The sequence below is a fragment of the Pipistrellus kuhlii genome, unplaced genomic scaffold (assembly GCF_014108245.1).
Source record: "Pipistrellus kuhlii isolate mPipKuh1 unplaced genomic scaffold, mPipKuh1.p scaffold_m20_p_1, whole genome shotgun sequence".
Lineage (NCBI taxonomy): Eukaryota > Metazoa > Chordata > Mammalia > Chiroptera > Vespertilionidae > Pipistrellus > Pipistrellus kuhlii.
The window spans coordinates 23,304,377-23,331,319 of NW_023425404.1; the positions used below are offsets into that span (position 1 = coordinate 23,304,377).

General features: G+C 37.0%; 1 protein-coding gene and 1 pseudogene across 1 annotated transcript in view; one reads left to right on the forward strand and one right to left on the reverse strand.

Annotated features, from left to right (window-relative positions):
• The first annotated feature begins 598 nt into the window (after positions 1–598).
• Positions 599–26,943, forward strand: part of LOC118709349 (potassium channel subfamily K member 16-like) — a 31,592-nt gene continuing 5,247 nt past the window's right edge. Inside the window, exons 1-6 of the mRNA XM_036421361.1 lie at positions 599–626; positions 2,399–2,577; positions 6,578–6,692; positions 12,447–12,613; positions 15,274–15,442; positions 18,433–18,663. Of these exons, the coding sequence (XP_036277254.1) occupies positions 599–626; positions 2,399–2,577; positions 6,578–6,692; positions 12,447–12,613; positions 15,274–15,442; positions 18,433–18,663 (889 nt within the window). The remainder of the gene's footprint in view (positions 627–2,398; positions 2,578–6,577; positions 6,693–12,446; positions 12,614–15,273; positions 15,443–18,432; positions 18,664–26,943) is intronic.
• Positions 7,704–9,749, reverse strand: LOC118729897 (annotated as a pseudogene).

Consider the following 26,943-nt stretch of genomic DNA (forward strand, 5'->3'; position numbering starts at 1 on the left):
ATACCTTGGTCCTATACCTTAGTCATTTTTATGATACTAAAAACAGTTATGTTTATTGAGTCCTTAATTTGAGCCAATATTTTTATTTGTATTATTTTGTTTCACACACAGGTTATTTTATTGGCAAGAGAAGAATTAAGGTTACCAATCAGCTGACCTTGAGACAGGGAAATTACTCTGGGTTACCAGGATGGTCCCTACAAGGAGAGTCAGCATCAGAGGAGATTTGAAGATGCTATGCTGCTGACTTTGAAGATGGAGGAAGAGGCATGAGCCAAGGAATACAGATGGTCTCTATGAGTTGGAAAATGTAAGGAAACATATTCCTTTAGTGTCTCCAGCCCTGCCAATACCTTGTCTTTAGCTCAGTGAGACCCATTTTGAATGAATGACCTCTGGAATTATAATAATAAATTTGTGTGGTAATAGTTTGTTATAGCAGCCATAGAAACTAATCTGTTGTACTTGAGGAGAGATATATTGTCTAGAGAACTAGCTTTTCCCAAGGTTCCAGAAAGAATGGTGGTTTTATATGAGGTCACTTAGAAGGGTTCTATATCACCACTCAGATGCTGAGGGCGCATCGCCTAAGCACACCATGAGACATAAAGAGAAATTGTTGACAGGTAGGACTGCTTTTAGAGTTTTATTTGAGTGAAAGTTTAGCTTGATAAGCTCTGGCCTAATCTTAGGTAAAGACTTCCCTGGCGTTGTTTTCTCATCATAGTATAATAAATGTTTAAAAAATAATGCTTTTAGTGATTTCAGAGGGGTCGGGGGGAAGGGAAAGGGAGAGAAGGATCAAAACATCAAGGATGATGAGAGAGAATAATTGACCCACTGCCTCCTACATGCCTCTCCCCACCTCCACTGGGGATCAAGCCAGCAACCTGGGCATGTGCCCTGACTGGGAATTGAACCATGAACTCCTGGTTTATAGGTCAATGGTCAACCATTGAGCCATACCAGCCAGACCAGTCACTTTCTTTTTGAAATCTAATATTACAATTAACCCTTGAACAATGCAGGTGTAGATATGCCTACCCCCTCACTACATCACCTCTACCCTTCTCCTCCCCACTGCAGTAAAAAATTCACATATAACTTTTGACTCCCTAAACAGTTAAGTTGTCCCCCAGTATGTACAGGGGCTTGGTTTCAAGACCACCACAGATACCAAAATCTGTGGATGCTCACATGCCCTCTATAAAATGGTGTAGTTCAATGTATGCAGTCTGCCCTCCTCATCCACCAACTCCCAACTGCAAATATAAAACAATATAGTTATTGAAAAAAATCTGCAGATAAGTTGACCCACAACATTGAAACCTGTTTTATTCAAGAGTCAACTGCTTTCTTCACTTTAAACACAGACTAGCAGACAATATAATCCTAATTTTCTGCCAGAAAATTAAGTACCACTTTCATTATTTTAACAGAAGTTAAACCATCTGAATACAGATTATATTTATTGTGCTTTGAAGAAATATATTTCTCATCTAGCTTTATATTGGTGTATTTGGTATTTTATAGTATTTACCCAATTTGGTATATTGACTTTAATATGAACCTATTTGAGAAAGTGTTTCAGGTTGTTATGACTATGACACTTCCAAAATATTAGGATATTTTTTAGATTGTAAATCACACAATAACAAAGTTATCCCATAGTGTCAAGGGTTATAGTGTACCTGTTGAGATTTGACTTAGTTTCTGATGAAAGAGATTGGTGGGGAGGCAGGTTTGATCTGAAGGAACAGCTATGTAAAAATCATGTATATATTCAAAGAATTTCTGATAAGGATGATAATCACTTGGCTGTCTTATCTTAATATTAGAATCAGGCATCATGGTTATCTGTCCACTCAGTAGGTGGTTTTTATTTCTTCATGCTGAGCAGCATGGAGGGGAATGAGAAATGAGAATTAGAAAAAGAAACCTCAGGGTAGATAATTTATCCAAATTCATTTGGAATGGGCATGCTAACTAATAATATTTTTGAACCTTCAGTAATCATTTCCCCAAGAATGCTTGTATTGGACTTACCTGCCTCTACATGCCAGTATGCAGGTGATTAAACAATGATATTTGACAAAGTCCCCTTCTCTACTCTTATGTTAACTAACATTCTCCAGAAACAAATTTTTCCCACTTGAATTTTCAGTTTCATGTCAGGATGCAATTGAAATTCAAATTTCATTTTGCCATGAGCATTTTGGGATTGCTTACTTTTACATATTTTTTAAATATAAAATTGCTGTTTTTTATAGGAAAGAGTATTTTTTGTTGTTATTGTTTTATTTTGGGGAAAGAGACCTTTTATATTAATGCACTCTTACCTCTGTGCCTCTCATTCTATTGGTCTTCAGTTTTCTAATAGAGCTGGTTGCTTCTCAAGCCTCTAGGTGCATTCTGTTGGTGGGTTTCGTGGGCTACTACCTTATGGGGGCAAAGATATTTCAAGCATTGGAGATGGACACTCAGGAAGACTTGAAAAATACCTTTTGGGATGCCAGACAAGCTTTATTGAAAAACTATGTTAACATAACTCCAGAAGAACTTGAAATCTTTTTGCAGGTAAGAACTAAAGGGGTTTCGCTTTGAGAGTTATACATTTGCTAATTGTTGTAAAAGAGAGCTGTAGATAAAAGATTTTATAGAAAGTTTTCCTATGTGTTTGACCTAAGTTGATGTAAATAAGAACACTAGTTTTTTTGCCATCTGAAAAGAGGTAAAAAAAAATAATAATAATAATACAGATAAGCCCGTATAGTGATAGGAATCTTAAAGAAAGCAGAATGAAAAGGGGTAAAAGAGATCCAGAAAAGAGGAAAAATGACAGAGAAGATTCTGCAAGGGCATAGGAACACTAAGACAGTCTGAGGATCAGGAGAGAGAATCCTAGTATTGGATTAACTCTCTCATTGGTAACAATTATAAAGAAAAAGAAAAAAAAAAAAAAGGCACTGAAATAACTGACTGAAAACATAGGAGTATAAGCAAAACAGGACAGACCCAAAAGGGCATGGCCATTTGAAGAAAGCTCAGGAGCTGAGCTCCACATTTTCTTACATTTTCCTCTGGAGGCACTTTCTAGTTAACTCAGCTTGTTGAAGGCAATGAGCCCTCGGAGAAAGCTAGTCTGACTGGGCTGAAGCAACAAGAAGTAGAAGTTGGGGCCTGTGACAGTGGTTGGAATTGGAGGAGAAAATCCCGGAGAGGAGGAACCCTCAGAGTGAGAAAGCTCCCACATTCCAAACCTGCTATGAATTCCTCTCAAGCTGTTGTCTGGCTCCAAAGTTGTGCCAAATAAGACCTTAGAAAAACAAATGAAAGGAGCATCTGAGATTCTAACGATCTCTGTGGAGACTAGCAGCCCTTTGCTGCTGGGGAGACAGTCATTGGACTTCAAGGCTCGCCAAATCAGAGGGACTTGGTAAACACCCCAGGCTTTCTGTTGAGACCCCAGAAACACCACATCTAAGAGAAAAATTGAAAATAGAGCAAGCCCCAACAAAGGCTGATATGAACTCTCAAGAGGATCAAGGTGACCTATGGCCTTTTGGCTGCCTGCCAAAACCCACAAAACCTGCATTGAAGGAAGATAACATTATTGAAAATCTACTAACTTTCATAAACAATGGTCAACACCCAATGAAATGTTAGCAAGTGTGATGAAAAGTACCAACAGGTTATTAGAAACTAAGTGAAACCATAGATATTAAAAAGATAATCACCAATAATTTGATGTGGAGTTACCTAAAGACTTTAAATATGGTTAGTAGTTTAAGAAAATCTAGGAAAGGGGAGAGAATTATAGTACATATCTGGAATTCTTTAAAAAAGAATCAAACCTATATTGTAGCGATGGAAAATATATTAGTGCTTACAGAGGTGAGAGAGGAGGTGGTATGGGTGGATATGACCAAAAAGGAATAGACATGAAGGAGATTATTGTGTTTTGTTAATAGAATAGCTCTTTATTTTTTATTGTGATGGTGTTTACATAAAAGATAATTCACTTTAAAAAAAAGCAACAGCTTTCTTGAGATATTATTCACATCCTATATAATTCACTTATTTGAAGTTTAAAACTCAGTGGTTTTTAATTTATTCAGTGTACAATCACCATTTTATGCTATTTATTTTTCTGGTTTTGCTCTCAGAGTTATGTGAGTCCTAGAGAACATAGGAAACAAAACTCCTTCCTTCTTTCCCTCCCTCCTTCTCTGCCTTCCTTCCTGCTTGCCTTCCTCTCTCTTTCTTTTTCTTTCTTTCTTTCTTTCTTTCTTTCTTTCTTTCTTTCTTTCTTTCTTTCTTTCTCTCTCTCTCTCTCTCTCTCTCTCTCTCTCTCTCTCTCTCTCTCTCTTTCTTTCTTCCTTTCTTTCTCTCTTTCTTTTCATATATATATATAAATTAAATGAGTCTGACCTTGAGGCACCTTTGGGAGTTATGTGAAAAGCAGTATTCACCCCCATAGCAACTTAACCCTATTTTTCTTTTGAGTTTGAGGCTTTTGTCTGTTTCTTTAGCAATCAGTTTCATTTCTTTTAGAAATTCTTCACAATTCAGATTTACCTATGATTCCTGCTTTTCAATATATGTTTTACTATTTTGTTTTGTATCCTTTAGTGTTATTTTAATGGAGTTTTAGGTTAGCAGGCAAAAAAAAAAAAAAAAAAAAAAAGTAAAGGAGCCTATTCTACTGCTTTAAATCAAATCACAGGTAGCCCTAATGTGGTCTATGCCATTCTCTGTACACTATTAACAATTAACAAATGACTATGGTGTCTACCATTTCCATCCGCAACCTGCACACACTCACTAAATAACAGGGCGTATTTAAAATCTGTTCACAATCTGCTCTCAGCTTATAGAATGTACAGGTCTTTTTTGTTTGTTTGTTTGTTTGTTTGTTTGCCACAGTTGATCACTCTTTCCTTCTTGATATACTTTCTTCACATGGTTTCTACGACACCACACTGTAATTCTGATTTTCCTTCTATTTTAACAGTTGTCCCTTCTTCTTGCCTTTGCTGGTTCCATTCTTCTCAACTTTAAGGGGTTCCTGGGCTCAGTCCTCAATTTTTTTTCCTTTTCTATTTTTACTCACTTCCTTTGTAGTTCTTCTATCTTGCGCATGGCCTTAAGAACTAAGTACATACCAATAACTCCCAAATTTTTATATCCAGCCGAGGCCTTTCCCAGACATTACAGATTGCTAATGGAAATCTCCACTGAGATATTTAACAAAATATTCAGACTCATAATTTCTAAAAATGAACACTGGCTCTTTTGCTTCGAAAGGAAAATTTGCTCCTACCCCTAAGCACAACAGCCTTTCTTACTTCAGTTAATGGCCACTCCATCCTTTCTGTTTGTTTGTCTGTCTGTCTGTTTGCTAATCATCAGCCGAGGATATTTTTCTTTGGTTTTTAGGGAGAGTAGAAGAGAGAGGAAAAAACAGAGAGAAACATCGATGTGAGAGAAATACTAGATTGGTTGCCTCCTGCACTAGCCCCGACCAGGGCCGGGTCCAGGGAGGAGCCTGAAATCAAGGTGTGTACCCGTGACTGGGATGGAACCCAGGACCAATTGGTCCGCAGTCGGATGCTCTATCCACTGAGCAAAACCAGCTAGGACAACTCCATTCTTTAAGTTGCTCAGGAAAAAAAAAGTCTTGACTATGCTCTTTCTCTTGGACTCACCTTTAACCTCCCAGGGACTCTCACTAGCTGCGCTTCAAAACCACAGAATCTCACTGTCACTGCTCTACCTGGTCTCATTGAGTCACCATCTGGTCTTTTCTGGAGCTTCTGGAGTTTTGCAGTATTCTCCTAACAGAACTCCTGGCTTCACTTTGCGCACTATATAGTGTCCCAAAAATGTACACACACACATTTTGAACATTGATAAGAGTCAGTGTTCATTAAAACACATTTCATTTTTAAACTTGAGCTATCAGCTGTTAAAGTGTGTATACATTTTTTTGGGACACCCTATATTCTCTTTTAAACACAGCAGCCAAAAGGATCCTTTCGTAGTCTTTTAAGGGTGTAAGTCACCTTCTTTGTTCAAAAACTCTTGGTGACTCGCCCCACTTCATTCAGATTAAAAGCTATAGTTCTTCGAGCTTCCATGATCTTGTGCTCCTTCTCTATTTCCTCTCTTACTTCTTCCCTTACGCTGCCCTCATCTTTGTTCTGCTCATACTCATACTGCTGGATATTTCTAGAATATTCCAGGCTCTTGCCTTAAGGCTCTTCACTTCAATGTTGTTGTTTCTGCTTGGAATGCTCTCTCCTCAAATACTTGTTTGGCAAACTTTCTCACTGCCTTCATGTCCTTGTTCAAGTCTTGTCTTCTCAGTGAGGTTTTCTCAGTCTAACCCTCCCCCCCACCCCAAACTCTGCTTGATCTCTTAGTGCCTCATAACATATTTATATATGTTTATGTTTATTTCCCTCTGTCAGAATCTAAATTCCACAAAGGTGGATTTGTGTTCTATATTCTTTAAGAGAAAGATCATACATTTATCAAAATAATGCTTACTTCTTTTTGTTTTGTTTTAACTTAGAAGCTGATTTTTGCTGTAAAATATGGAGTTTTCCCCATAGTAAATGGAACGATTTATGTTAGTTGGGACTTAAAAAACTCTTTTGGATTTGTGGCATCAACACTAAGCACAATAGGTAAGTAAGGTACTTTATGTTCAGTTTAATATTTTTTTAAATTTAGGATGCCAATTATAAAATTTTTTATCACAGCAATGACTTTCTCTACATGAACCATACCCCTTCAACCTCTAAATTCAGAACCTGCTGTGTGTGTGTGTGTGTGTGTGTGTGTGTGTTCACTTATTTTAATAACACTACATGTACCATGTTATCACCATGGAATGTAATTCAGGTTAGAATTTCACAAGTGCAATAAAGCCTTCTGTAGTACACCAAAGTTCTTGTAGAATGTCTTTCCAGAGCTTGCTCTTGAGTCATTTATCACTTCCATTAATTTGTTTAGTTTAACATTTATGATTCTTAAAGAGAAAATGAACATACTGCACATATTTAAAAACTGTTTTTCATTACCTTTGTGTTAGCACTTAAAATACAAATATCTATTTCAAGGTGACATTTAAAAATTATTCTAATATAACAGCAGCAAAAATATAATTCTGCAATTAGAAAAGAGCTAAACTGGGACCCATAATTATCTTATGTTTACAAGTGTGTCTCTAAAATAAATTCTACCTTCTAGCAGCTGTGAGCATGTTAAGTTTGGTTTAAACACACACACATGTTCAATTGTGGGGAGGTTTGTAACATTATATGCCATGCACTGTTCTGAAAGGTTCTTTAAGAGCCAACCAGCCCCTAAAACTGAAGTCCTCATTCAGTCCACAAAGCAGACAGAAAAAAGTCCAAGTAACTGGGGCAAACAGGATTCCTATATAACATCAAAAGCACGTGAGATTCTGCAGCAACTGGGAGTAGTTCAGGATCGGCACGTTTTTCTTGCTTAGAACTAATTTCACCAGAAGAGTTTAACAAGGTGGACATTTTACCACTCTCAAGTGCATTTAAAAGTGATATGTTTCTTAGGTGCTAACCTGACACCCTGAATGACCTAGCTAGTGAACTAGTCACTAGTAATTTAGTCACCTGGCAAATCAAGCCTGCAAAAAAGGAAGCCAATATTCAAATGATTTATTTTCAACATAAACATATAACCTCAATATGAGATGTCTAACTATAGCAAAAACAACCAAGACAACATCTCTTCTATGGTTTAGATTTTGCCCAGAATTCCTTATACATGGAATATCCCAAGCCAAGAGTCATTGCTACCACAATAAAACCTTGGGCTTTGTGGATTAGGTGAAGGGACATTTTATTTTTCTAAATCTAGAAACGTAGTTTATTCTTCCACTTACTTAGGTCTTCCCCCGCCCCCGCTTTATTGATTAAGGTATTACATATGTGTCCCTATCTCCCCATTGCTATCCCACCCCCCTGAAGGGACATTTTAGTATTTCCCCTGGTCTTCAGTTTATATGATCCATAGGCAGTGATGGCACCATTCCAATAGGGACAAATGGTGCCTCTTTAGTTTTCCATGGGAAATTTAGATCCCCAACCTTCATCACATGAAGAAAGAGAAACATCTGTGTTGGTTGACGTACTGATTGAAGAACCTTCCAAACCCAACAGGACCACTCAAACTCCAGTTGGCTTCTCCCTGCTTTATTATTATTATTTTTATTTATTTTATTGATTTTTTATAGAGAGGAAGGGAGAGAGATAGAGAGCTAGAGACATCGATGAGAGAGGAACATCGACCAGCTGCCTCTTGCAGGGGATGTGCCTGCAATCAACATACATGCCCCTGACCGAATCGAACCTGGGACCTTTCAGTCCGCAGACCGACGCTCTACCACTGAGCCAAACTGGTTTCGGCACTCCCTGCTTTTGTTTTTAAGGTGATGTTTCATCAATACATGTAGCCTCCCCTCTATTTTGTATTTTTAAGTCATTTTTCTATTTGACAACAAAGTCTATGAGCCTTTTCTCTTTAGTGGGTGATCTTGGCAACGGAATTTCCATCTAGTCTTCCAACATATTGGTGAAATATGTAGCAAACCCCAGAACCAGTCAGATTTTTCTAGGACTTTTGATAGAATGATGATGCCTACTTATTTCTCTTAAATTCTGGGAAATGTAGCTAGAGGATTATGTGATTTAAAAACCACAGGTTCCTGCTAAACTTGAGATAATTCTAAGATGTTTTATTATTAACTAAGAGCCATTAGGATTTATAAGAAATAAGCATAGCTTAAGATAGCTATACCAAAGATTCTCAGGAGATCCCTGGCATCTTCAGACTACCAGAGACCTTTGGCACTACTATAGAATTTTCCTTTTTGTGGGAACAGGTTAATAAGTGATGACTGTTATTCTCAAGGATGGCATGCTCAAATCTATTTCCCCTTACTGAAAATAGGATGCATACCCAGTTTTGGAGAGTGTTACACACCTTCCAACTCCCAGCAAAATGGTTCTATTTGTTCAGAAACCCTTTTTACTTGCTTATTATAGTTCAATAAAAGAATTGGGAGAATCTTGAATTTCAGGGGTTGAATGAGGTCAAAGAGCTGGCATTGGATATCACATGACCCATAGTTTCTGCCCATGGAATAACATCAGGGGTCTGAACAACGCTCTTAATCTTGAGGCATGGCCTGCTTACAGAGGCCCAGTTGAATGGTGGGCATGCATTCTGTCATTGAATCCCTAAACCCAGTGAGCCACTCCAGCTCTGGGCCACATAAGATGAAGCCTCTTCGCTTCAGGCAGCTCACCGCATTCAATGGCTCTGTTCAACAAGGAATGAAGGGGGTTGAAAATATTTGACCATTCTCTATCATTTTGATGCTCTGGTATTTTTATGTTGAGACAGAATCAGTGTACCAGCTTGCCTGAAGAATGAAGGCAGTCCTACTTTGCAGTTCTGAAAAGATTCAATAAGCCTACTTTTTTCCTTTATTTTTTTTCCTTTTTATTGAATTTATTGGGGTGACACTAGTTGACAAAATTACACAGATGCACAATTCTAGAACACATCACCTGTATATTGTATTGTGTGTTTGCTACCTCACGTCAAGCCTCTGCCTATTACCATTTATACTCCTTTACCCTCCTCCACCTCTACCTACCCAACCTCCCCCCAGTAATCACCACCCTGTTGTCCATGTCCATGAGTTTCTTTCTTTTTTGCTCAGTCCCTCCACTGCCCCATCCAGCCTCCCACCTCTGACAGCTATCAGCCTGCTCTCTATCTCTGAGTCTGTTACTATTTTGCTTGTTAACTCATGTTGCTCATTAGGTTCCAAATAAGAGTGAGATCATATGGTACTTGTTTTTCTCTGACTGGCTTTATTTCACTTAACATAATGTTCTCTAGGTCCATCCATGTTGTCCCAAAGGGTAAGATTTCCTTCTTTTTAACTGCTGAGTAGTATTCCATTGTGTAAATATATCACAGCTTTTTTTTTTTTTTTTTATCCACTTATTTACTTGGCCTGTTTCCAAATCTTGGCTATTGTAAATAATACTGCAGTGAACATAGGAGTGCATATATTATTTTGAATTAGTGTTTTGGGTTTCTTGCATACATTCCCAGAAGTAGGATCCCTGGGTCATAAGGAAGTTCCATTTTTAATTATTTGAGATAACTCTATACTGCTTTCCACAATGGGTGCACCAGTCTGCATTCCCACCAATAGTGCACAAGAGTTCCCTTTTCTCCACATCCTTGCAAACACCTATTGTTTATTGATGATAACCATTCTGACAGATATGAGGCAATATCTCATTGTGGTTTTAATGAGTATTTCCCTGATTATTAGTGATGTTGAGAATCTTTACAAATGTCTGTTAGGCCATTCTGTATGTCCTCTTTGGAGAAGTGTCTATTCAGGTCCTTTACCTATTTTTAAAGTAGAAGTTTGTTTGTGTGTGTGTGTGTGTGTGTGTGTGTGTGTGTGTGTGTGTTTTGTTTGTTTTTTTTAGTTTTGAGTTTTGTAAGTTATTTATAAATTTGGATAGTAACCCTTATAAGATATATCATTTTGTTTTCTGAAGCTGGCCACTGGTTGTGTTGGTTCTGGGCCTCTTGTGAGGGACTCTTATGTAGACCAATGTCAGACACTGCCTGTGACTTGGCTCTGGGCAACCTTTTTGGAGCTCTAAGCAATCAACAGTTTGTGCTGCCTCAGAATGGCCTGCATATGTACTGGGAGGACCAAGCTGCACACGAAGTTTGCTTTTGTAAGCAGAGCCCAGGAGCAGGTCAACAATATTTCTAAGGCACCCCAAGATCTGCCTCTGCCTATCCTTTCTGCCAGCTGCCAGTTAGACTCAGTCACTAAAAGAGCCTCTGGCTATATCCTCAGCAGGGCATAAGCTACACAGGGTGGGGCAAGAGGGATTCCCAAGGATGGGGTTATTGCCTCCCACCAAACTGAAGCCACACAGAGGGGAGTGCTCCACCTAAGAAAGATGGCATCTGCAGTTTGGGAGAATGACTAAGCATAGGGATCCTGGCAGATGTCCCCTCAGCTCTATCCCCAGAGCCACAAACCCCAGACACTCCTCACATGTCTCTAGCCTTTTCCACCTCCTCCACCAGAGCCTAGGGTGAGTTGCTGCAAACAAAATTTGTTTATTGGCTCTTTAAGAGGTGAGTATAGCTTCCACCTACTCCATCCTCATCTTGGATCTCTTACCTTTATTCTTTGTTTAAAAAAAAATCAATATATTGATTTCAGAGAAGAAGGGAGAGGAGAGAGAAATAGAAGCATCACTGATGATAGAGAATCATTGATTGGCTGCCTCCTGTGTGCCCCCTCCTGGGGATTGAGACTGCAACTCAGGCATGTGCCCTTGACTGGAATCGAACCTGGGACCCTTCAGTCAGCAGGCCAACATTTTATCCACTGAGCTAAACCAGCTAGGCCTTTATTCTTAAAACAAATTATTTTAAACAAATGTGGGTCAAGGCAAACTATGAATTTATTTGTCTTCAGGCATGACTTAAAACAGGCATAAACTTCTCACTTGTAATAGCTTTGACATTGCCAGACTGTTTAAAATATTACCACAGGCAGCCAAGGGAGCTTTTGTGTAAACTCCATGAAAAACTGTGAAACTTTGGTATAGCTTCTTCCTGTGTGTGTGTGCAATAAGTATTCTTATTCTCCTTTTTATGTCAATGAAAATAAAAATTGAATTTAAGATCTGTAAGCATAAAAGGATCAAAATTGTTTAGATCAGCAATTATGTGTGTATATAGAACATTTTTCATAAAAGCAACCCCAAATCCATAATTTAGAGAAATAAGATTTTGTTAAATTTTGTGCTATACGTAAGACAGCAAATATTGACATGTAAATTAAAATTCGATTCAGTAACAGGGATTGGCTTATTCAAGTTTGTAAACAAAGTAGCAAATTTCTTATTTTTCTTTTCTTTATCCCATAAATATGTGTCATACATGGTTATAGTGAAATCCACAAAAATATATTTTTACTCAGAAATATATAATAAATTTTTCATATCATTGAATATACTTGCACTCCTTGGAGATTGCAAAGTATTTTATTGGGCCATTTTACTCAGCATATCCTTTCTAATGCTTAGAACTGTTTATGTCCAATTTTTTACTCAAATACTGCTTTAGTGATCATCTTACTTCCCACTTTTCTAGATCATTTTCTTAGGAGAAATTCTTGGATATAAAATGATTGGATTATATGTTTTCTCTTAAAAACTGTGTTTGTGGTTGAGACTCTCATAACAAAACATCAACAACAAAAATACATCAAAAGTGCATGTTCCAAGGAGTAGTAATATTGAGCAGATATTAAATTGTCTCTTATCATCCATCAGGTTATGGGATAATTGCTCCCAGAACTCCTATGGGCCAGATGTTCTGTGTCTTCTATGGTTTATTGGGGATTCCTCTAACACTTATATTCCTAAAGTTTTTGGGTAAGACAATATCACAACCATTTTCAGGACTTGGTACATACCTTCGGAATAAGGGACTGACAGAGGTAATATTTACTAAATAATTTTTTTACACATGCTTGAGTTTATAACCTTACATAGAATAAATACACAAGAGTTTATATTTTTTGTTAATTACATGCTAAAAAGACTCTCTCTATATACATATATGTTTACGTATATAAGTATAGACACATATATATAAATAAATAAATTAATGTATATATTTGATATGTTTGCCCCTTTTTATGGAATTCTTGATTAAAAAAAGGATATTCAACTCAAAATATCTTTACTGCTTTATTTTTCTTCTTTAGGAAATAGGAATATTATTTGAACTAATACTGGTAGAGTATCATAGTACAAAGGCAGTTTAATGATTTTGTTTGACTTTCTGAACCACCCTATGAAGTAAGTATATAAAACCAAACATCTAGATTTTTTAGAGGAAGTTATCAACTTGATCCTGGATTCTGATCTCCTTTTATCTCACAATTCCTTTCTCAACACTGCAAAAGGCGAGACATTTTTTACAGCTATAGATTACAAAAGCATGCAATTAGAAAAGGCTGTTTGGAAAACTGTTAGACAAATTTGTGTTGAGTTGGGACAAAGTGAGATAAAGAGAGATGACATGGATGGATAGTCCATTCCTGATAGTCCAGAAAGAGATATGCAGAGAGGACAGGGACAGGCAACTCATTGTTTTTATTGCCAGGAAGATTTGTATCAGGTTTTCTTGTGAACTAGTATGCACTTTAGCAATTATTCCTTATACCTAACTAATCCATTTTGAGTAGAAGACTGAGGCCAGATGTCCCTTTCCCTTCCTCTCTGAACTCTCACCCACTGATTTAAGAGTGATAATTAAAAGGCCAATTTGATCTCTAAACAGGCCTCAGGAAAGAGCAGTGCTGAGTAAGGGCAGGTCCTGGCTGATGTTACTTCCTCATTCTCAAAGGAGTGGAGTCCAGAGAAAGAAACTCCTGGGAGGTTATCTGTCCACTCCTCTCATAGTGGTGGTCAGTGAATGCTCTTGTACTTGACCCATTCATACCAGTAAGTCTCTTTTAGGAGTGGATTCTAGGAGGGGTAGAAAGAGATGTTAGCATTCTTTGGAAACTAAAATCCTCTGTGAAATAGTTCAACTAGACAAGTGTGTGTGTGTGTGTGTGTGTGTGTGTGTGTGTGTGTGTGTGTTTTCCTTCAAGGGAAAAAATCAGATAGCATCCAAAAAGATTTTGCCCATTTGTCTTTCCCGAGGCCATGTTATCCACTCCTCTAATTATGTCTGGTATCAAAGATTTGGCTGCTTCAGAAACTCAAGATATTTTGGATGCTGCCTTTCAAAGTCTACAAGAGGCCAAGCTTGTATCTTATTTCATGCTTATAAATATGACTAAACAAACTGGCCAGACAGGGTCACTCAAGTGCACCAGATAATAGCATGACCCAAATAAAACTCTTATCAGTGATACAGAATGCTCTGAGTTTGCCACCACCATACAAAGTTAAACTAAAGCAGCTATTAGCAGTGCTTCTCACAGAAAATGAAATTTGTAATATAAATCTCCTCTTGTTTCCAAAACTCCTTAACAGTCCACAATGTATACTAAAAGTCAGCTATTTATTTCTTTCATGTTACTCTAATTATGCTTTATTCTGCTCCAGGTATGTTATATAATTTGGCACACTTCCAAAGTCAATAATGAATCCATAGTTCCAAATTTCTAGAGAAATAAGACATAAGAATTTCATAGCATCAACTTCATATCCCTCCAAATTTAGAAAGCACTGCAATCCCCACAATCCAATGCAATCATTGTAATAAGCACTAAAGTTTACGGAAATAGTTATAATATGTCCCCTTACTATATGTATATAGAAAGTAGGTATAGCCCTTAGCATAGTGTCTATGCTATATGAAGGACTCTATAAATGAAAGTTTAAAACTGATTATTTTAATTAATTTACTTATCTTTTTCTCTTCCTCTCCCCTGACAAAAATATAATCTCTACGTGGACAGACTGACATATTTTTATATGTATATTGAGTATCTTTCATGGTATTAGTGGTAAAACTCAACAAGTACTTGTTGAATGAAGTTGAATTATTTCATAAAAAGCATTTAATCAACCAATATAATATAGAATTGGAAATGGAACATCCAGGTTTTAGATGGGAAAATAGATTAATTTTTCTCTTAGAACTTGAGGTGTTAGAATGTCTCTTAATAAAATATTATTTGTTTATTTGTCTCAAAAAGTTAATATCCTGAACTCTCAGGTGGTGATTGTCCTTTTTGCACAATCAGCGACACCCAGAGCTGAAGGTGTGAGTGAGCAGGTCACAAAGCAAAAGAACATTTGTAGTGTGAGGGAGGGCAGGAAGGGAGAAATTGCTCTACACTCAATAAATGTGAAACTGCAACAAAATGCGTGGAGTAACAGCTAAGCAACAGAGATTCATAAGGGAAATGATTCGTTTGACAGAGCTGGGAAATACTCCCAGATGCAAATGAAGTCTGCAAGTCAGAGGGTGGAATGGATATCCCAGCAAGCCCTTGATCACAAAGGAATCTGTAAAGGGCAAATGGTGGTTTAGTGGATCATAGCTTTCTGACTGCTGTTGGATTATTAATATTTTCTTTCCTTCTCTCTTTCCCTCCCTCCCCTCCTTCCTTCTTTCTTTTTTTCTTTTTGTTAGAGACAAATTAAAATTTGCATATTCACCTTTTTCTCGGTAACTGGAGTTATCATTTTCATCCTGATACCACCAATAGTTTTCAAGTATATGGAGGGCTGGTCATACAATGAAGGATTGTATTTTGCATTTATCTCCTTAAGTACCATTGGGTTTGGTGACTATATACCTGGTAAGTCAACAGATATTCATCTTAGAATTGTATTAGCACTCATAATCACAAATCAACAGGATATGAAGTAAAAGTATAATCAGAAATATAGCATTTATCTATCAGAGTTAGAGTAGAAGCCAAAACAATTGAGAAATTCTAGTCACCTGAGAATCCATGAAAGATTCCAAAATAATTCCTTTCCATCCACCTTTCTTGAACAGGCCACAGAATATACTAATTATGGGAAAATCAAACAGAGAAATTTCTCAAAGCATGTCACCATTTGCTCATATAGATATTCAAAGTTCATGTGTAACGAAAACAGTAGGTACAGAGGTTGAATTCCATGCAACACATGCTCAGTGTCTTTACCAGTAGATAAGTCCACTCTCACCTTCACATAAATACACTGAATAAGGAGATAATAAAGATCCCCAGACCTTAAGTATTAATGTACTTAACCTAAAATTCAACATAAAATATCCCACAGTCTCTTGTATAAAGGCTTATTTCTACAAGGCCTTTTGGGGCTTATAAATTCCTTAAAGGAACTAAACAAATTTTAGGCTATATATTTTGAGAAACCTTTCTATTTTTCTTGATTCATCTCTGCCTCAAATTACTATCATCTTAGTAGGCATCATTCTTACTATTAACATACTTTTTAAAAATTAGCCCAAAGAACATAGGAATAATACCTCATTATGCATACATGCCCAGGGCTCATACCTACATAGAACAATCAGTATGCTACCACAATAAGCACAGAGCCAAGGAGCTGAACATTAGATGTCTCTTCTACCACAATCTATCTGGGACAACTTGGACAAGCTACTTGACCAATAGGACTCAATTGGATCTAATATTAAGTAGCTGAGGTGAGGGAAACCTTAAACTAGTTGATTTTTTGGTTGTCAATAATCAGTCAACAAATCTAGGAATCAGTTCTTCCTGAGCGTTTCTTGCCATATGAGTCTTAGGTGATGCGTGCTTCAAAGTCAACCAGGACTGAAACTTGGCTCCTGCCTTTAAGGGCCACACATTGATGTGGGCAAGATTTAGACATAGAAAAAGGCCATTACAAATGGAGGAAACAAGCCACAGTTGAGTTAAATACATAGTGCTATGATGGCAACTAGGAAAATGAAAATGTTCTTGACCATGAGGATCTATTAAGCCTTACCAGGCACTTTAGGTATGATTGAAGGTGAGTCTTCAACTTAGCAGACCGAGAGTGAAAAATAACTGATAGTCCAGGAGAAATACTTATAGTACCCCTTTTAGCACCAATGTTTACTAATTTCTGATTACATTCTCATGTATGAATATCTGGGTATTTATTGATTGATTCCTAGGTCACAAAAATAGAATGATCTCTATGAGTCCCTTTATTTAGAAAAATAGCACTAAAAAAAGTCTGTGGACTATGTGGTACATATGGTATTGTGTGGGAATAAAAGCAGTCACACTGAAGAATGACATGGGCCAGCCCTCCTCCAGTGGCAAAATGTTGGCAAATTTGGTGTGGTGGTGTGGGGAGAATTATTTGGCTGAACAATCCTTTTGGGGTGGTTAGCATTATTAGATTCCAATTCATTCTGTGAGCCCAGCTGGCTTTTAAGGAGGGGCAAATTTTATTTTGTCTTTGTAAATTTTCACCTTCTCTAGCACCTCTGCTTGGTTTGCTGTGCCCATACAAGCCCAGGATTGGTATGGAAGTTCTTCACTGCTCTCAGCTCATTTGTGAAGAACTATTTTCTCTCTAGAATTTAGCTCATTGAATTTCTTGCATTCACTGTTTTTTTGCTAACACCATTGAGAAATAAGATTTTGGTTTTGTCTGTTCCCTCTTTTTTTGTTTTTACTGTAGAATAGAAAACCCGGCCTATTTTCCTTATTTTCTAACTGAAATTGGGACTTCATAGTTGTTTTATTAGAAATTTAAAGGGTGCTAGATAAGGGACTCTAATTAATATGCCATTTGAAGCTAGAAAACAAATGAAACCTTTTCCACATTGATCTCAATCAATAAAATCATCTGTCTTTCATAACGTTGTTTTCTAGTTAATGTCACTGATTTACATTCTCCTTCCCCTTGTTCTAATATGAGGTTAAATGCAGTTAAAAATGTGTTCTTTTGTGGAGTAGCCATTAGTTTACCCTGTGTGTTTTTTTTTTTTTTAAGGCCAATTTTTCTTTATGAGCAAATGCCAGAATGTGACCAAAGTTCATGTAATTATTTACATTTTGATATACAATATTAGTTTTAAGGATATTTGAGGCAAAATAAATAACATAAAGATTGTGGGACTGGAACTAGTGTTATTGAGTCTTAAAATAGTGTGAGATGATTGTTGGAATTATGGACATTTTTCTTTGTGCTTCTTATTATTACTTCAAATGGTTTTTTACAATAAAAAGTTGGGAAAAAATATTGCATGTTTGTAGCCATACAGAACAAACCAGTGGTAGAGTAGGAATAAACATTCATGGATGGCCACATCATTTTTAAACAAAATTTGAGTTAAAAAAAAAAGTTTGATAGGTTATTTTTGTTTGTTTTTTTAAATCCTTCACAGCAAGGAAAGGAAAAAAAAATCATATTAATATGTCCTAAAGGTTTATGGCACATCTAGGCACCTATCTATTCTGTGAGATATTCAGTCAGATTGGAATGTTTACACAAATACCGTTCAAATAATTCATAGAGTTTTTTTCTCTTTATATAATAGACATATTACCAAAAATATTATCAAAATTTATTACCAAAAAGTTCAATGTAATCTAAAATTTATAACTATAATCCCATACTCTCATTGAATATGGTATTCATTTCAGAAGTACCACTTCTTAATTTCTAATTGGTTTTCAATAATCAGTGATTAGATTCCAAATGTAGACATTTTTATGGGTTTATACTAATTTGGTATATTTTATGAGGGTCAAAAGAATATCAGAAGCAAAATCATCCTCCAGTGATTTATATGTGATTTACTTTTTGTTTTTAGGTATAAAAACTGCTGAGACGTACTCACCATTGTACACAGTATTTTTGGTACCTTGGTATGCCTTTGGTCTTGCTTGGATTGCTCTTCTGTTTAATTTGTTTTCAAAACTTTTGGAAAGAACTAATACAAAGCTCAACTGCAAACAGTTATGTCAGGATGAAAAAATAACGTCTATAAACCCTTCTTTACCTTTCTGGCATACGAAAGCATCTCCAACTCCTTTGAGGAATGGTGAGACAAGATGAAGCAAAAGAAAATAACGTGTTTTCTTTACTAACCTGCCATGTGAGCTACATCTATAATGAATTTTTGTAATTCATCTTATTGTGAATTATAATAAATAAAATGCAAAGCCTCTACTGTATTCATCAAACTTTTCATTTTCAAAAGATTTCATTGTATAATATTTAATACTATCTTCAAAACAATTTATTCAATGACATAAATTTTAAAGAGTAATCAACTCCCATGAACTCATCATACAACTTGAGCCATAGAATGAATGACAAGACAAGTGGAATTCTCCATGTGCTCCTTTCCAGCCCCATCCTCTTGCCTTCCCAGAGGCCATAGCTACATCCATCCCTGTTGTCAGCACACAGGTACCAAGTTGTTTTTTAAAGTAGTTACTCAGTTATTGCTCACATGGACATTTGCATTTCCATTATTCCATATTTTTACTTTACCTTTATATTTTTAGGTTTAAAAATGTTGCCCATATAATGGGTATACGATACTATTTCATTGTAATTTTGCTTTGTTTATTCCTGATGACTATGAGGGTGAGTACCTAGTGTTTCTTGGAATTTTTTTTGTGTTTTTTCTTTTGTGAATTGCCTCTTCATGATTTTTGCCCACTTTTTCTACTGGATTATTTTTAAAAAATATATTTTATTGCCGAAACTGGTTTGGCTCAGTGGATAGAGCATCGGCCTGCTGACTGAAAGGTCCCAGGTTCGATTCCGGTCAAGGGCATGTACATTGGTTGCATGCACATCCCCGGTAGGGGTATGCAAGAGGCAGCTGGTCGATGTTTCTCTCCCATTGACGTTTCTAGCTCTCTATCCCTCTCTCTTCCTCTCTGTAAAAAATCAATAAAATATATTAAAAAAATAAAATAAAATACATTTTATTGATTTTTTACAGAGAGGAAGGGAGAGGGATAGAGAGTTAGAAACATCGATAAGAGAGAATCATCGATCAGCTGCCTCCTGCACACTTCCTGCTGGGGATGTGCCTAACGTACATGCCCTTTACCGGAATCGAACCTGGGACCCTTGAGTCAAACCGGTTAGGGCTCTACTGGATTATTTGTCTTCTATTTATTAATTAGGAATTATTTTCTAATTAATAAATAGAAATTATTTTCTTTTTAATAAATCCTGAATACTAATTTATTTTTAGTTATGTTTACTGTACATATTGTATTCAATTTGTGGATCATCTTTGACTCTTGTGATATCTTTTGAAAAATAAAAGCTCTTAATTATAATACAGTTCATCTTTTCTCTTGTAATCACCACTTTTCCATTTTGTTTTAGAAATCCTCCCACATCCAAGGTGAAAATACTTTTTGATTAATGTACTTAACCAAATTAATTGTGGATCTAACATGGGTGACTGTCTAAGCACCCTGAGGAATATGAATTGAAGATATACATATAGTCACTGTCTTAATGGTATTTAAACACTGACTAATATTAGGTCCAAAATAATGAATGGCTGTTGTATGGCAGTGGTAAATGTTTTGAAGAACTAAAATGTATTTGAGCATTTACATCCTAAATACTTTGCATTTATCACTTTACTTAATCCTCACAATAACCTTGGAAGTATCTATTATTTATTCTGTTCTAAAAAATAAAATCTATCATGTTTTAAAATTAATTAAAAAAACCAATTGACCATAGATATATAGGTTTATATAAAAGTGTTTCCAGTTACCTCTTATCTCACTGCATTTTACTGATGAAGCAATAGAAAATTTGTCCAAGTCACCCAGCAAGTTAGTCTATTTTAAACTAAAAACAACTTTTCAATTACACACAGAAATTCAACACTTTTATTTCCCCAAAACATACTTTGTTATTGACATCAGAATTTACTCTTTAAAAATATTTGTGTGTTTTTTAATTATATATTTTTACTGATATCAGAGAGGAAAGGAGAAGGGATAGAGAGATAGAAACATCAATGAGAGAGGTGCGACTGGCATAGCTCAGTGGTTGAGGGTTGACCTATGAGCCAGAAGGTCATTGTTCAATTCCTAGTCAGGGCTTCCTTCAAGAGTGACTGAACTTTTCAGCTTGGATATCTGATCCCAATTAACCACATTATTATACAATATTTGATTTTCACATAAGTGATATTGATAATAGCAGATTATATTTGCCCAGAATAGGAGACATAAAGGATTTTTGAAATGAATGTCTTTAATTAGTTCACAGAAACCACATATAGTGCAATAGAGAAGTGACTGTCTTGGTCCTAACAGGCCTTCCTTTCTTTCCCAAGCTGGTAGACAGATACTGGCTCTTGCCAGACTGCTATTGTCAACACATTGAGTTCATGGGTTTGTAACAGAGGGAAATATGAAGGGAAGAAGTGTAAGAAGTGTCCTCATTTATGATCTCCAGGCGTGTGTCTAGGAACAGGAGGAGAGAAAACATTGTGCCTATCAACATTTGCAAAGCCTACAATAAATTTTGATTGAAAAATTCATTAACCAGGCCATCAACTTACACCATACACAAGAGTTAACTCAAAATGGGCAAAAGAGTTAAATGTCAGACACAAAACCATACAAATCCTAGAAGAAAACAAAGGAAGTAAAATCTCAGACAAGTCATGTAGCAGAATTTTTACTAATCCATCTCCTAGGGCAAGAGAAACAAATGAAAAAATAAATAAGACTACATCAAAATAAAAAGCTTCTGCACAATAAAAGTTTCCAACAACAAAATACAAAGAGAACCCACTGAATGGGAAAACGTATTTTCCAAGGATACATCTGATAAGGGGTTAATTTTCAATGTATATAAAGAACACATACAACTCAACAAAAGGAAGACAATCTAATTAAAAAATGGGCAAAGGGCAAAGTCCAAAGCCGGTTTGGCTCAGTGGTAGAGCGTCGGTCTGCGGACTGAAAGGTCCCAGGTTCGATTCCGGTCAAGGGCATGTACCTTGGTTGCAGGCACATCCCCAGTAGGGGTTGTGCAAGAGGCAGCTGGTCGATGTTTCTCTCTCATCGATGTTTCTAGCTCTTTATCTCTCTCCCTTTCTCTCTGTTAAAAATCAATAAAATATATATATAAAAAAATGGGCAAAGGACCTCATAGACATTTCTCCAAAGTGAACATACAGATGGCCAATGACATTTGAAAAAATGCTCAATGTCACTAATCATCACAGAAATGCAAATTAAAACCACAATGAGATAATACCTCACATCTGTCAGAATGGCTACTATCAATAAATCAACAAACAACAAGGGATGGTGAGGATGTGGAGAAAAGGGAACCCTCGTGCACTGCTGCTGGGAATGCAGACTAGTTCAGGCACTATGGAAAACAGTATGGGGTTTCCTCAAAAAATTTAAAATGAAAATGCTGTTTGACCCAGCTATCCCACTTATGGGAATAGAGTATATCCTTAGAAACCTGAAATACCAATCAGAAAGAATACATGCACCCTTATGTTCATACCCTGTTTCCCCGAAAATAAGACAGTGTCTTATATTAATTTTTTCTCCCAAAGTTGCGCTAGGTCTTATTTTCAGGGATATCTTATCTTTCCATGCGCTAGGTCTTATTTTCGGAGACTGTAGTATTTTGGGGGAAATACGGTAGCAGAGTTATTTATATAGCTAAGATTTTGAAACAGCCCAAGTGCCCATCAGTGGATGAATGGATAAAAAAGCGGTGGTAGCCGGACCGGTTTGGCTCAGTGGATATTGGTCCGCCTGCGGACTGAAAGGTCCCAAGTTCAATTCCGGGCAAGGGCATGTACCTTGGTTGCAGGCACATCCCCAATGGGGGGTGTACAAGAGGCAGCTGATCGATGATTCTCTCTCATCGATGTTTTTAGCTCTCTATCCCTCTCTCTTCCTCTCTGTGAAAAATAATAAAATATATTAAAAAAAAAGCAGTGGTACATTTACACAATGCCATACTTACGCAGCTTTAAAAAAGGATTTCTTACCCTTTGCAACAGCATTGGATAAAGCTGGAAAGTATTATGCTGAGTGAAATAAGCCAGTCAAAGATAAACAAATATCATATGATCTCTCTTATATGTGGAATCTAATGAACATAATCTAATGGCTCACGCTGACATATCTCAGTGGGGGTTGGGGGGAGGGAGGGGAAGAGAATGGAAGGGATTAACCAAAGAATTTATACACATAAGTACACTACCAATGGACACAGACAATAATGTGGTGCGGGCCTGAAGTGGGACAGGGTCTGTGAGGAGGGGAGCTAAGAGAGGGTGGAGAATTCAGGAGCATCTGTAATACTGTCAACAATAAAAAAAAAAAATTTCATTAACTTTCTTTTGAAATATTCATTGATCATTACCACCTTAATATAACAAAATAAAACAAAAAGCTTTTTTGTCTTTCTAAAACAAGCATATCCTCATTACTGGGAGTAATAAATACAATAATTGAGAGACCCTGATGCCAACTAAATCCCGTTAGCCAAGTATAAGAACCACTTAGGCCAAAATGCTCTGAGGAGAGTTCATTACTTAATCAGCCAGCTTCCAAAAGCAAAGCACCTTCTTCTGATTTCTTACGTATATTTTCAACCCAGCCTTTCGCTTTTGAAGTATTTTGACTTGTCGGTTATGAAATCCAGCTCCCGTGGGAATGACCCAGAGCAGTTTATTCCTCAATTTCTCTTGATCCCACAACATGATCCTTGCTGCAAAAACTACAACAGTACCAACGAGGTTCTGGAAGCACACCAACTTGGGTTCAATATTTGCTCTGCCATGACAAGTGAGGTGACCTTGAAAATTACCAGCCACTCTGAGCCTGCATCTCACCTGAGAAATGGGGATGATAACTGTCTGTTTTATAGGGTGGTCTGAAGAGTAAAATGAGGACAATGGTGGGGGGGGTGAGGGCAGAGGGTGGGGTGGGAACTGGGTGGAAGGGAGCTATGGGGGTGAAAAGCAGAAACAATAATCTGAACAATAAAGATTTATTTAATTAAAAATAAAGAGTAAAATGAGTTACTGCATCTTGGCCAGTGCTAAGTGGTTAGACCGTCAGCTTGCACACAGAAGGATCATGGGTTTGATTCCCAAAGGCATGTACCTGTATCTAAATAGTTTGCAGGTTCACTCCCCACCCACCCCTCAGGGCACATGGGGGAGGCAACCAATCCATGTGTATCTCTCACATTAAAGTATCTCTCTCTCTCTCTCTCTCTCTCTCTCTCTCTCTCTCTCTCTCTCTCTCTCTCTTTCTCTGAAAAAAAAGCAATGAAAAAAATATCCCCAGGTGAAGATTAAGGAGAAAAAAGAAGCACTTGTATGCTGCCTGACCTGGCTCAACTCAAAAAATGTTAGCGACAGTTACTGTTATTCATTTCCCAGAGTAACACACTCAATTTCCCAAGCAACAGAGCTTTATTAAAAGATGCAAAATTATTCAAAATAAATTTTTACTAATTTTTGATATTTTTAATGTTTTATTATTTTAATTGAAGGCACCAAGTGTGTAATAGCCTTGATGTAGTACCAAACTGAGCCTCCAGATGTCAGTATAAACTCAATTGATGGAAGCAGTTACTATTTCTTATGCATTAAATAGCATTGCAGATGTGCAATAACCACCCTTTGATTTTAGAAAGGTAATAAACAGACTGGCTTCTTTGACTTCAGAAGACATTGCACCATAAAACCAGTAATTAAAAATATGCAACAAGTGTATGAATCTGGAAATACCATTACAGAAAAGTTGAACACCACAAATAAAGACATGGAAGAAGGCTTATATTTACCGCTTGCTCTTGGGAAACAAATTGTTATTTACTTGATTGTGATATGTAGCCAAGGGGGCCTCCAAAAATTATTCAAGAGGACCAGTGGCCACATCTAACATTTTCTTTTTTCTTTTTTAAAAAAAAATATATTTTATTGATTTTTTTACAGAGAGGAAGGGAGAGAGATAGAGAGCTAGAAATGATGGGAGAGAAACATCGACCAGCTGCCTCTTGCACACCCCCTACCGGGGATGTGCCCACAACCAACATACATGCCCCTGACTGGAATCGAACCCAGGACCTTTCAGTCCACAGACCAACGCTCTACCACTGAGCCAAACCGGTTTCGGCACATCTAACATTTTCTACATACTACAGCTGTGCACTACACATTGAAGACCATTTCCACTAGAAAGGTAAATTGGATAAAATAATTATTCCATATCTATGAAAATCATGTACCGTCACTCTATATATACAGTGTCCCAGGTTTATTATGGCTTTTGCTATAAAAACCCCAAGAAGTTAGCTCTCAGACGGCACTGTTATCTAATTCAATCAATATTTATTGAGCACCGACTATGCCTCAAGCAAATTTCACATGTTGGGCATACAGCTGTATGACAGAGCAAACAAAATCCCTTCCCTAAATGAGTTTGCAGTTTAGGAGAGAAAGACAGTAAGTACAATAAATAAGAACAAATTAAAATAGAATATTAGAAAATAATTTCTACATATAAAAAAAAAAAAAGAGAAGAGAAACACTCAAAATGTAGTGATCAATATGGGCCACACTGAAAAAGTGAAGCAAAACCTTGGAGGGAGGGAGAGAGGCAGCTAGCAGCATGTCTGGAGGAAGAACACTCCAGGCAGAGGCACCAGAAAGGCGTCGGGGACAGCAAGAAGGTTAGTATGGCTGGAACAGAGTGGGCCAGGACTCCTGAGGGTTTGGGTAGAATCGTGATGTGTTCTGATTTATGTTTCAATAAAACCTCTCTGGTTGCCCTGATAAGAATAGACCTAAAGTGTGGGAAGGGTAGAAAGCAGTTAGGAAGCTTCTGTATGACTCTCAGGGAGAGATGTGGTGGTTTGGAGGAAGGCATCGGGTGCAGTGTCTAAAGGTTGATGTTCAAGCAGAGATCTCCTGGCACTTCTGGTGCCTGGAAAGGTCTAAGTTTAGGATGAAGGTGTTTTAAAATAAAGCCCACTTTAAAAAATCAACTAACCAACCAATAAATGAGCCCCATAATACTTTTATGCTGATGAGTTTCTTCTCGGGAACAAATTATAGTTGAAGTGCATAGACAATAAGCCTTATTTCATACTAGTACAAAAAGTAGGGTCAGAAAAAAATGTCACATCAATAATGAGAGAGAATCTTTGATTGGCTGCCTCTTGTAAGCTCCCTGCTGAGAATCAAGCCCACAATCCAAGGCATGTGCCCTGACTGGGAATCAAACCGTGATCTCCTAGTTCATAGGTCGATGCTTAACCATTGAGCTACACTGGTCGGGTAAGCAGTGATTTAAAAAAAAATTTTTTTTAAATTGATTTCAGAGAGATGGAGAAAGAGTAATGGAAACATCAATGAGGAGAGAGAATTTTTGATTGGATGTCTCCTGCCCATCCCCTACTGGGGACTGAGCCCACAACCTAGGCATGTGCCCTTGACTGGAATCAAACCTGAGACCCTATAGTCCACAGGCCAATGCTCTATTCACTGAACAAAACCAGCTGGGGCCACAGCTAGCTTTTATGGCAGACAAAATGCAAGGTTTCATTTTGACCCTGACAAAAATATTAGGATCAGATTTCACTTAACTTTCTATTTTTCAAATATTTTTTAAATGCCATATTTATCTCAGAAATACCAATTCAGTGGTTCCTTTTCAAATTAATACTTAAAAAATTTAAATTTATTGGGGTGACATTGATCAACAAAATCATATAGGTCTCAAGTGCACAATTCTATGATACATCATCTGTATATTGCATTGTGTGTTTACCACCTGAAGTCAAATATCCTGACATTGTGTGTTTACCACCTGAAGTCAAATCTCCTGCCGACGTGTATTTGACCCTTTGACCCTTTGCAATCCCACTCCTCTCTTTCCCTTCGGTAACCAACATACTGTTGTCTGTGTCTATGAGTCTTTATTTATTTGTCTTGTTCATTTGTTGCTTTCAGTTCTACGTCCCACATAAGAATGGTTCTTAACTTTTTCTGCTTCATTTCACTTAGCATGATATTCTCAAGATCCATCCATGTTGTCGTTAAGTGGTAGTATTTCCTCTTTTCTTATGGCTGAGAAGTACTCCATTATATATATGTGCCACATCTGCATCCAATCATCTATAGAGGAACACCTAAAGAGCAGTTTTAGGTTTATAGAAAAATGGAGCAGAAAATACAGAGCTATCCCATAAATTTCCTTCTTCCAACCTCTCCAAAGCAGATGCCTCTCTTATTAATATCTTGCATTATAATGGTACATTTGTTACAACTGATTAATTG